Below are 13,257 nucleotides of genomic sequence, written 5' to 3' on the forward strand. Positions count from 1 at the left end.
TTTGGTTTCTTAAAGGTCCCGTTGCATGCGATTCCATGTTTCAAACTTTAGTTAGTGTGTAATGTTGCTGTTAGAGCATAAATAATATCTGTAAAATTATAAAGCTCAAAGTTCAATGCCAAGCGAGATATTTTATTTAACAGAAGTTGACTACAAAAAACGGCTCGATTGGACTACACCCCTCTACATCCTGCATTAGTGACATCACCAGAACCGTTTCTTGACTAACCTCCGCCCACAGGAATGCTCCCTCAACTCTACTGGCTACTTGCGCACTTCTTATAACTTAGCCTACTGTGTTTACTCAGCTCTTACGGTGATTTTCTGAAGTAAAACTGACGCTTCATCTTTTGTGTGATGTACAATAAACTTTATTAAACTCATCAGTACATGTTTGATCATCATTCAGACAGCAGACTTGTAGGCTATTAATAAATAATGGATACATAGCCTACAAGCAGATGACAAATACGTTATAATAACCGTAATTAAACTACTAAACCATACCTGTTTCATCTCTATACAGCAATCTGACTCTGTAGGCATTATTGTCCGACTCGAAATGAACGCCGTTACTGAGAGTTTCTGATATTATCATCATTCCGTCAGATGAATTTTTCCTGACAGACTGAGCGCGAGCTCATGAAGCTCCGCCCCCTGTGTCGTCCAGCAGCACCTCATTTGCATTTAAAGGGGACACACTGAACGGGTCGTTTTTCTGAGCCCCAAAAAATGTCAATTTAAACATGCTGTAAAAAATGATCTGTTGGGTATTTTGAGCTCAAACTTCACATACACACTCTGGGGACATCAGAGACTTATTTTACATCTTGTGAAAAGGGGCATAGAACAGGACCTTTAAAGAGGCCCTTTTACAGAGTCTTGATGTTGTTTCAGGTTCTATTAGAACAGGTTTTCTGCTTGAATGTTGATTATTCTCCTCATATTCTCCATTGTTGCGGCTCCTCTCTTCCCAGTCTGTCAGTAACGCTCTGTTTACTTCCTGTCTCTATGAAGCCCCTCCTTCTGAAAAGCACACTGTGCTCTGATTGGTCGGCTGGATCAGTGTGTTGTGATTGGTCGAGCGCTTCGAGTGTGTTAGGGAAATGACCCGCCCCTTCCCATAACCGCCAGTTTAACACACTACTAACTAACTCAACCAGGCCCCGCCGCTTTATTCTGCGCATGAATTATTATAATGAGGAATATTGTGACGTGTTCGTTCCCGGAAGAAACTCAAGACTACAATGGAGGCGTTTCAGGAGTTCAGAAACACTGACACTGATATAGAGAAGAACTGTGTGACTTTGCAGAGATTTATCATGATCAAACAGCAACATTACACACTGAAGAAAGAAGTCCAATAGCTCCTCTTTAAACTGTGATGTTTGTGTTCTCTCATCAGGCTCTGACCACCGGCAGCATCCCGGGCTTCATAGACGTGGTGATGAACCTGAACTCTCCGGCTCTGCTGGAGGATAACCTCATCTGGCAGGCCAAGAACGCCGGCAAACACATCATCTTCTACGGCGACGACACGTGGGTTCGACTCTTTCCCAAACACTTCATGGAGCACGACGGCACCACCTCGTTTTTCGTGTCCGACTACACCGAGGTGAGAGAGGAGCTGATATAGAGTCACGTTTAGCATTGTGGTGCTCTTCGTCCATTTGTGACCAAAAAATTGTACATTTGTTTTTATTTTTTTACTTTATAGGAATGGTACGAAACTTGGTAAAGGGTTTGGCACTCACTGTGTGAACACACACACAATCATGAACATGATTTGAAAAGGTTAAATGGTTCTGATAAAAACAGTCACACTTGATCTTCTTGCGTCAAAAATGAGCGCATTAGAAATGAATGAGACGATGTTCCTCTAGTGGAAGCGTTTGGTACTGCAGCCGAACACACTCTCACTGAAAGCTCATTTTTGGAGTTATTAAGGCTCAAATTTTGAACGCAATATTTTAAATTTCATATTTTTGCACATTTTTCATAGCAATAAACGTAAAATTCAGTACTTTTTTTTTAAAGTTTACTTTTTTAAACTTTTTTCACTTTAGTAATAATCTGCCAAGTGTCGTCTTTGAAAATAAATCAAACTTAAATCCGTTGCTCTAAAGCATTCAAGATTTACGACAGTTTAAGTTGAAGATTTAATTTTCAGGTCTATGCTCAAAAAGTGAATAAATGGATTATAAGTACAGCGTAAATATAATTTAGTACCATAAAATACCCTAAAAATACAAAATATTAAATAGAAATCGAACTAAAATATAGTACCTAAATTTAATTAAAATAAAAAAATAAGTTTTGGTCATTTTTGACAGACACGCGAAGAGCACCAGATGGTTAACGAATTCTTGCTGGCAAATAGAATTGTTTCAGTGTAGGGAATTTCACAATAACATTTTTTCAAGGGGTCATGATTCCTCAACCTTACAAGCTTATGTTTGTTTTTGACCGAGTCTAAAGCCCTATTCGGACGGGACTTAACATAAAGAGGAGGGGTAGAGTAATTATTACCAGAGTTTATCTGTGATTTTAGTCCCGTCTGAATGTGCATCTCAGTGATCATGTCGGACAATGTCAGTAAAGATTACGGCGACTTTTACCTTCAGTAAAAAGGTCCGGAAAAACAACCTCAGGTGACACTAATCCCGTGCGAATACACCCGCTGTAAATATGCACGGAAATATAATCCCGTGCGAATACACCCGCTGTAAATATGCACGTAAATATAATCCCGTGCGAATACACCCGCTGTAAATATGCACGTAAATATAATCCCGTGCGAATACACCCGCTGTAAATATGCACGTAAATATAATCCCGTGCGAATACACCCGCTGTAAATATGCACGTAAATATAATCCCGTGCGAATACACCCGCTGTAAATATGCACGTAAATATAATCCCGTGCGAATACACCCGCTGTAAATATGCACGTAAATATAATCCCGTGCGAATACACCCGCTGTACAGTAAATATGCACGTAAATATAATCCCGTGCGAATACACCCGCTGTAAATATGTATGTAAATATTCCATCACTTCCTGTTTAAAAGTAGTTTTCTGCGTTTTTTCAAGTATGGAGACGCTTGAGAAAGCATCAGTTGTGTTCTAGACGCTGGGACGAGTCTGTGGCAAAACTCAAGTGTTTCACACACACATTCAGATCAGAGAGAAGATCGACAGCACTTGTTAGAGGCACGAAACATCTTTTAGCGTTAGGTATGTGTCTATTACCAACACAATCTGATCTGAAGTTAATTAATACATCGTTCGACCGGACATAACTGTTTTATATATATAAATATAAATATAGGTTATATGTGTTTGCGCACGTGATAGCAGGAAGCAGCGTAACACACACATGACGACAGGAGTGACGGCGGTGTGTAAATCGAGTTACTCTCCCACTTCTGCTAGTTTACTGAGATCTCTTATCCCGTGTGAATTGGCCATTAATATTACAGACGTCCTGTGGTAAAATTACATCACTCCACCTACCCTTGTAAAGTTAACCCCATCCGAACAGGGCTTTAAAGTCTTATTTCTTCTCGCCCTCTCTCAGATTTTAATCTCTCGGTCTCGTTCCCTCAGGTGGACAATAACGTGACCCGTCACCTGGACGGCACGCTGAAGAGGGACGACTGGGATATTCTGATCCTACATTACCTGGGTCTGGATCACATCGGGCACATCAGCGGACCCCACAGCTCCCTGATAGGACCCAAACTCACGGAGATGGACGACATCATCAAGAAGATTCACTCCTCGCTCATATCAAAGGTGTGTTTCAGCTTCTCTTCAACATCTCGGATCCGACCGAAAGAAGCGGCGACTTCATTTCATTGATTTATTTATATAGCACAAATAAACACAACAGAAGTTGACCACTGTGCTTTACAAAACAAAAGACAGGAAACATGAAAGGAAGAGCAAAATACCATTGACACAATGTAATAAAACCATAATTGAGATTTAGTGAAATGCCCGGTCAAAAAGATACAACTTTAACTTAAATTTAATCTCATATAAAGAGGACAAGGATGTCAAGGATAGGACCGACAACTGTGAAAGCACGATCCCCTCTCGATTTTAACCGTGAATTATAACCGGGCACATTTAAAGTTAAAAGTTCAGATAAGTAAGAGGGTGCAAGACCATTTAAGGATTTAAAAACAAACAACAATATTTTAAAATCGACTCTATAACACACCGGCAACCAGTTAAGACACATTAAAATAGGAGTAATATGTTACCCCAGTTAGGAATCTGGCTGCAGCTTTTGAACCATTTGAAGCCTTGTAATGGAAAACTGGGATATTCCTGCATATAAAGAATTACAGTAATCCAGGCGGGATAGAACGAAAGCATGTGTAACTCTTTCAAGCTCTTTCGGTGATAGGAAGGACTTTACTCTAGATAAAAGCTTCAGGTGAAAAAAGCTCGATTTAACAACAGGGAGGAGTCCAAAGTAACTCCCAGACTGTTAACTATGGGTTTGATGTCAGAGTACAGGTTTGCAACATTAAAAGTATTTTTCCCATTTCCTACAGAGAAGAACACAATAGCCTCAGTTTTGCTCGCATTTAAATGTAAAAAATTTTGAGGACATCCAGGATTTTATGTCGTTTAAACAAGCAAATAGGGTTTCTATACCATCAACTAACCATTCAGAAATGTCCATGTTGTCACTTCTTCTCGAGTCTCTCCATCTTTCTGACTCCGGTTTGAACATAAAAAGCTAAAAGTTTTGAAATGTTCAGTGCATGTGTGTGTGAGGTAAAAGGACACGAGCTCTTGTAGCTCCGCCCTCTGTGCCGGGAGCATCAGCTCATTTGCATTTAAAGGGACAGACACAAAACGGTGTGTTTTTGCTCACCCTCAAAAAGCGACAATTTTAACATGCTGTATAAAAATATCTGTGGTGTATTTTGAGCTGAAACTTCACACACACTCTGGGGACATCAGAGACTTATTTTACATCTTGTGAAAAGGGCATTATATCACTCCTTTAATATTTACAATAATACTAAAATATCACTGGTTTCAACACCTAGCGAACCTCCACAGAAATCTCTCTGTCTATCTGTGCTTGTTTATATTTTTTTAAGCTAAAAAGTTTGGTTAGTTGTTTTTTTTTGGCAGGTGATGTGAATCTCAGTGATGTTTCACGCTGGATTTTACTGTATAAATAGGCCAAACAGTGTTACGTTCACATTATAGATCTCATAGTTGCCATGGAAACTCTCATATGAGAACTTAAAAACTTTCCAGACACATCAGTCACTCTCATTTCCAGTCGTAAACGTTCAATACTCAGGCCTAAATCTTCATTGTGTCGACGGTGAATGTAACCTGTAGTTCACGTCAGCGACTCCGCTCTGGGTAATTGCGTAATTGTGTAATTATGCACATTTATCTGTGTGAGATTCGCCCTGGCTGATTTGCAGAGTTACTGTTAGCTCCTAGTTTGGCACAAGTTTCACTTGAGCTCTACTAGAACATGTTTTCCTGCTTGAATGTTGATTATTTTTCTCATATTCTCCATTGTTGCGGCTCCTCTCTTCCCAGTCTGTCAGTAATGCTCTGTTTACTTCCTGTCTCTATGAAGCCCCTCCTTCTGAAAAGCACACTGTGCTCTGATTGGTCGGCTGGATCAGTGTGTTGTGATTGGTCGAGCGCTTCGAGTGTGTTTGGGAAATATCCCGCCCTTTCCCATAACCGCCAGTTAACACACTACTAACTAACTCAACCAGGCCCCGCCCCTTTATTCTGCGCATTCATTATTATAATGAGGAATATTGTGACGTGTTCGTTCCCGGGAGAAACTCAAGACTACAATGGAGGCGTTTCAGGAGTTCAGAAACACTGACACTGATATAGAGAAGAACACAGAGATTTTTAATGCTCAAACAGCAACATTACACACTGAAGAGAGATGAAATGCACTCATCTTTATTCCGTCACGAGGCCTAAACGCGCCTCTAGATTGGTGACATCTGTATAACCAGCTGCGTCCTACTTTAGCCCTGCTGCCCGTTATAATATCTGCATGTGAAATCTGTTCCCTCTGCAGGCGAGAGAGTTTAACTCCCTACAGGACCAGAGGAACACATCCAGCGCTCATTAATCATCACACTGATCTCATACAGGTTATGCAGAGCGCTGCCTTAAGTAACAATGAATTTTAGAACATGATAAAACGGTGCGTCAGTAACATCCACTGCAAGAACGACTTTCAGGAAATATCACATTTACCTCGATCTTTCGGGATGAAAGAGCTCAGTGTACTATGAGAACAGAAAAGGAGCATTTATAGGGAGTAATAAGTACAGTCAAACCGAAAATTAGTCAGACGCCAGATATAATGTGAGATATTTTTCCACTATAGTTCATTTATGTAAGTGAGGAGAGCAAAATAAAGTATCTGTGACATATTATACCCCAAAATTCTTCATACAGCGACTACCACTAAAATTTACAAAAATTTGGGAGCAAAAATGATTCACACACTTTGAGCTGATCATGTTTTGCTGAAGTGTGTTTTCTTTTTACACACAGACTGAACAGAATGAAGCATTGCTTGGTGATTGGTTGAGCTAAACTGGTATTATCTAATTGTGTAGTTAAATTTAACAGATATTCAGCATAATTCATTTGCGAGACAGTCTAGTAATGGACATAATATTAATATTATAGTATTATATAATTATATTATATTATAGTATAATATTATGGACAATAATAAAATGGACAAAACCAGTAAAATATCAACTGATTTGATAACTCTGAGTTCTTGTCATATTTTATTATTATTCCATCCATCTATCCAATTATCCATTTATCCATCCATTTATCCATTTATCCATCCATCCTTCCATTTATCCATCCATCCATCCATCCATCCATCCATCCATCCATCCATCCATCCATCCATCCATCCAATTATCCATTTATCCATCCATCCATACATTTATCCATCCATCCATCCATTTATCCATCCATTTATCCATCCATACATCCATACATCCATCCATTTATCCATCCATCCATCCATCCATCCATCCATTTATCCATCCATCCATCCAATTATCCATCCAATTATCCATCCATCCATCCATCCATTTATCCATCCATTTATCCATCCATTTATCCATCCATACATCCATCCATTTATCCATTTATCCATCCATCCATCCATTTATCCATCCATTTATCCATCCATCCATTTATCCATCCATCCATCCATCCATCCATCCATTTATCCATCCATCCATCCATCCAATTATCCATTTATCCATCCATCCATCCATCCATTTATCCATCCATCCATCCATCCATTTATCCATCCATCCATCCAATTATCCATTTATCCATCCATCCATCCATCCATCCATCCATCCATCCATTTATCCATCCATTTATCCATCCATACATCCATACATCCATCCATACATCCAATTATCCATTTTTCCATCCATTTATCCATCCATCCATCCATCCATTTATCCATCCATCCTTCCATTTATCCATCCATCCATCCAATTATCCATTTATCCATCCATTTATCCATTTATCCATCCATACATCCATCCATTTATCCATCCATCCATCCATCCATCCATCCATTTATCCATCCATCCATCCATCCATTTATCCATCCATCCATCCAATTATCCATTTATCCATCCATCCATCCATCCATCCATCCATCCATCCATTTATCCATCCATACATCCATCCATTTATCCATCCATCCATCCATCCATCCATTTATCCATCCATCCATCCATTTATCCATCCATCCATCCAATTATCCATTTATCCATCCATCCATCCATCCATCCATCCAATTATCCATTTATCCATCCATCCATCCATTTATCCATCCATCCATCCATCCATCCAATTATCCATTTATCCATCCATCCATCCATCCATCCATCCATCCATCCATCCATCCATCCATCCAATTATCCATCCATCCATCCAATTATCCATTTATCCATCCATTTATCCATTTATCCATCCATACATCCATACATCCATCCATTTATCCATCCATCCATCCATCCATCCATTTATCCATCCATCCATCCATCCATCCAATTATCCATTTATCCATCCATCCATCCATCCATCCATCCATTTATCCATCCATACATCCATACATCTATCCATTTATCCATTTATCCATCCATCCATCCATCCATCCATCCATCCATCCATTTATCCATCCATCCATCCATCCATCCATCCATTTATCCATCCATCCATCCATCCATCCATTTATCCATCCATTTATCCATCCATCCATTTATCCATCCATACATCCATACATCCATCCATACATCCAATTATCCATTTTTCCATCCATTTATCCATTTATCCATCCATCCTTCCATTTATCCATCCATCCTTCCATTTATCCATCCATCCATCCAATTATCCATTTATCCATCCATTTATCCATTTATCCATCCATACATCCATCCATTTATCCATCCATCCATCCATTTATCCATCCATCCATCCATCCATTTATCCATCCATCCATCCATCCAATTATCCATTTATCCATCCATCCATCCATCCATCCATCCATCCATTTATCCATCCATACACCTCCCTACCATACACCCAACAACTCACACCATCCATAATCCAAAATCCATCCAATAACCATCCAAACCATCCAATTATCCATTTATCCATCCATCTCAACCCTACCATCCATCCATTATCATCCATCCATTTATCCATTCATCCATCCATCTCATCATCCATTGTCCATTTATCCATCCATTTATCCCTCCATCCATCCACATCCATTTCATCCATCCATTTATCCATCCATCCATTTATCCATCCATCCATCCATCCATCCATCCATCCAATTATCCATTTATCCATCCATCCATCCATTTATCCATCCATTTATCCATCCAATTATCCATTTATCCATCCATCCATCCATCCATCCATCCATCCATCCATCCATTTATCCATCCATTTATCCATCCATTTATCCATCCATCCATTTATCCATCCATACATCCATACATCCAATTATCCATTTTTCCATCCATTTATCCATTTATCCATCCATCCTTCCATTTATCCATCCATCCATCCATCCATCCATCCATTTATCCATTTATCCATCCATACATCCATACATCCATCCATTTATCCATCCATCCATCCATTTATCCATCCATCCATCCAATTATCCATTTATCCATCCATCCATCCATCCATTCATCCATCCATCCATTTATCCATCCATTTATCCATCCATTTATCCATCCATCCATTTATCCATCCATACATCCATACATCCATCCATACATCCAATTATCCATTTTTCCATCCATTTATCCATTTATCCATCCATCCTTCCATTTATCCATCCATCCATTCAATTATCCATTTATCCATCCATTTATCCATTTATCCATCCATACATCCATACATCCATCCATACATCCATCCATCCATCCATTTATCCATCCATTTATCCATCCATCCATCCATCCATCCATCCATCCATCCATCCATCCATCCATCCATCCATCCATCCATCCATCCATCCATCCATCCATCCATCCATCCATCCATCCATCCATCCATCCATCCATCCATCCATCCATCCATCCATCCATCCATCCATCCATCCATCCATCCATCCATCCATCCATCCATCCATCCATCCATCCATCCATCCATCCATCCATCCATCCATCCATCCATCCATCCATCCATCCATCCATCCATCCATCCATCCATCCATCCATCCATCCATCCATCCATCCATCCATCCATCCATCGTTATGGAATTTATAAGTGGAAAAGGAATTAAAAAATAAAAACAATCAGACATTAGTATGTATGAAGAGACTCATGTAGTGTTATCGATTAAATGTCGTGTCCATTTCTCTGACAGGTTTCCTCATATTGATCTGAGAGTTGCTTTACACCTGTGGATGGTGGAAGTTGTTTGTCATGTTTCTGACTGCGATTCCTGCTTTCTCTCACCCCGAGGACGGCTTTAATTGGGCGTTTTGGGCTGGCATGTAAATTTCGTTGGAAACATTCAGTGGTGACTTTGAATAATGTTATCTTGCTGATCTTGGAAGCTCAAATACAGCGTGAAATGATGTCTGGGAATACAGTTTCCTGATCTCAGGGTTTCTCGCCTTAAAACCGGAGTTTCTGTACCCTAGTTGAATAGGAGATTTATTCCTCCCTGATATCTGTGTGAATCGAGCTCCGGGTGGGATTGTGTGCATGTAACGGAGGGAAGAGAAGGAGAGGTAGGTAGAGCGAGAGGGAATGAACAGATGAATTTGCTATCATGTTTTTATGCCTTGGAAAGTTACATATTTGGGCTTCTGTGCTGTATTGAACATTTCTTGTTCAATATTTTTCACCATGGGGAAGCCATTTAACATAATTTGGACATAATTTGGTTGCAAAAATAATAATAGGGATAAGAGTAATAAATGCACTAACAAATACATTGCTCACTGTTAGTTAATGTTAGTTTAACTAATGTTAACTAATGGGAGCTTATTGTTAAGTGTTACCATATTATCTGTAATTATTGTAGAGATTTTTTTTATATATATTTATATATATATGTATCATTTTTTTTATTTTTATTATTATTATTGAGATATTATTTTTAGTGTGGTAGACCCAGTGAAAATATTGGCAGAGTCAAATCTGAACTACGGGTCTTCTTACAAAATCGTACTATTAGCCCTTTAATAATATTAGTAATAATAATATTTTATAATCTTTATGGTCAGTAATGATACTGTTTTATGAGTCCTGTTTTTATTTTAGTTTTATTAATATTAAATTAGCTTTTTATATATATATTTTTTTAGTTTTCATGTCAATCATAATTTTAGTGGCTTTGTTATGTGCTTTTGTCATTTTATTAATTTAGTTTAAAAAAATTATATTTAGGTTTAATTTATTTTTATTTCAGTTTTAGTTTTTTATTTATTTCTAGTTAATAATTTAAGTGCTTCAACGTTAAATAAGAATTATTTCAGTTTATTGCCAGGCCAACATTTATCATTTCGTTTACTTTAATTTGTTTTCAAGTAATATTATTTAATTCCAGCTTTATTTCAATTAACAGAAATGTTTTTAAAAGTTTTAGTTCATGATAATAAACCTGACCTTTACACAAAACAGTTCTTGCTTCATTTCTGGTTGTGCTCAAGACTCGCTTGTTCAGTGATTGATTCATAAGTCTGAATCACATCCATAACTCACACGTTCATGTCTTTTTTCATTGTCCGTTCATTTTGGACCCTGCTGACACACTTTGTGTTCTGTTACTCATTCTTCTCTTTCTGTCTTGCCTTCGCTCTCATTACCTGTGAAACACATTGTGCAGGTCCTCGTCCCCTGAGATCAGCGGGTCATACTTCTCCTCTGCTCTTCTTTAACCAGCTTGTTTTCTTTCGATCTGCTCATTTTTCATCCATGTAGAAGCAGAGGAACAGGCCGTCAGGAGCAGTGGCCTTGACACGATTAATCGTTCAAAGATCAAGATCTCGATTCAAACACCCACGCGATCTCATTCCTAAATGACGACGATTCACTTGTGTCTATTAAACCTTTGACAAAATCAAGAGAGAGCATTTATCATATCATAGAAACGGCTTTTCAACATTATAGTATCATTATTTCTCGTACAAATATTCAAATTATCACACAAATACTGGGATTAAAGTTTATATTTCGAATATAAACACTGATGTCTACGGTAGCGTTCAAAATAGAGCAAAATTAACTTCAAATGAAGATTGTTTTAATTATATTGTTACACCAGTAGGTGTCGACATGTGACTGTTAAATATTCATTGAATCATTGAATCATTCACTCAAGAGATTTGTTTAAAAACACTGATTCATCTAGCAATAATATAGCAAAGTCTTTATAAGTGAGTCATTGAATCATTCATTCAAGAGTTTAGTTCAAAAACACTGATTCATCTGGTAATGAAACAAGTGAAGTCTTTATAAGTGAGTCATTGAATCATTCATTCAAGAGATTTGTTCAAAAACACTGATTCATCTGGTAATGAAACAAGCGAAGTCTTTATAAGTGAGCTTTTGAATCATTAATTCAAGAGATTTGTTCAAAAACACTGATTCATCCAGCAAAAATATAGCGAAGTCTTTATAAGTGAGTCATTGAATCATTCACTCAAGAGATTCGTTCAAAAACACTGATTCATCCAGCAAAAATATAGCAAAGTCTTTATAAGTGAGCTATTGATTCAATAATTTAAGAGATTTGTTTAAAAACACTGATTCATCCAGCAAAAATATAGCGAAGTCTTTAAAAGTGAGTCATTGAATCATTCATTCAAGAGATTTGTTCAAAAACACTGATTCATCCAGCAAAAATATAGCGAAGTCTTTATAAGTGAGTCATTGAATCATTCATTCAAGAGATTTGTTCAAAAACACTGATTCATCCAGCAAAAATATAGCGAAGTCTTTAAAAGTGAGTCATTGAATCATTCATTCAAGAGATTTGTTCAAAAACAATGATTCATCCAGCAAAAATATAGCGAAGTCTTTATAAGTGAGTCATTGAATCATTCATTCAAGAGATTTGTTCAAAAACACTGATTCATCCAGCAAAAATATAGCGAAGTCTTTAAAAGTGAGTCATTGAATCATTCATTTAAGAGATTTGTTCAAAAACACTGATTCATCCAGCAAAAATATAGCGAAGTCTTTATAAGTGAGTCATTGAATCATTCATTCAAGAGATTTGTTCAAAAACACTGATTCATCCAGCAAAAATATAGCGAAGTCTTTAAAAGTGAGTCATTGAATCATTCATTCAAGAGATTTGTTCAAAAACACTGATTCATCCAGCAAAAATATAGCGAAGTCTTTTAAAGTGAGTCATTGAATCATTCATTCAAGAGATTTGTTCAAAAACACTGATTCATCCAGCAAAAATATAGCGAAGTCTTTAAAAGTGAGTCATTGAATCATTCACTCAAGAGATTTGTTCAAAAACACTGATTCATCCAGCAAAAATATAGCGAAGTCTTTATAAGTGAGTCATTGAATCATTCATTCAAGAGATTTGTTCAAAAACACTGATTCATCCAGCAAAAATATAGCGAAGTCTTTAAAAGTGAGTCATTGAATCATTCATTCAAGAGATTTGTTCAGAAACACTGATTCATCCAGC

General features: G+C 37.6%; 1 protein-coding gene across 2 annotated transcripts in view; it reads left to right on the forward strand.

Annotated features, from left to right (window-relative positions):
* The window catches only part of pigg (phosphatidylinositol glycan anchor biosynthesis class G (EMM blood group)), a 161,004-nt gene that overhangs the window by 16,425 nt on the left and 131,322 nt on the right, over positions 1 to 13,257 (forward strand). For both annotated transcript variants that reach the window (XM_081382307.1, XM_081382306.1), the window contains exons 3-4: positions 1,406 to 1,615; positions 3,612 to 3,800. In XM_081382307.1, the coding sequence (XP_081238433.1) occupies positions 1,406 to 1,615; positions 3,612 to 3,800 (399 nt within the window). The remainder of the gene's footprint in view (positions 1 to 1,405; positions 1,616 to 3,611; positions 3,801 to 13,257) is intronic.

The sequence above is a fragment of the Scardinius erythrophthalmus genome, assembly GCF_964197995.2.
Source record: "Scardinius erythrophthalmus genome assembly, chromosome: 13".
Lineage (NCBI taxonomy): Eukaryota > Metazoa > Chordata > Actinopteri > Cypriniformes > Leuciscidae > Scardinius > Scardinius erythrophthalmus.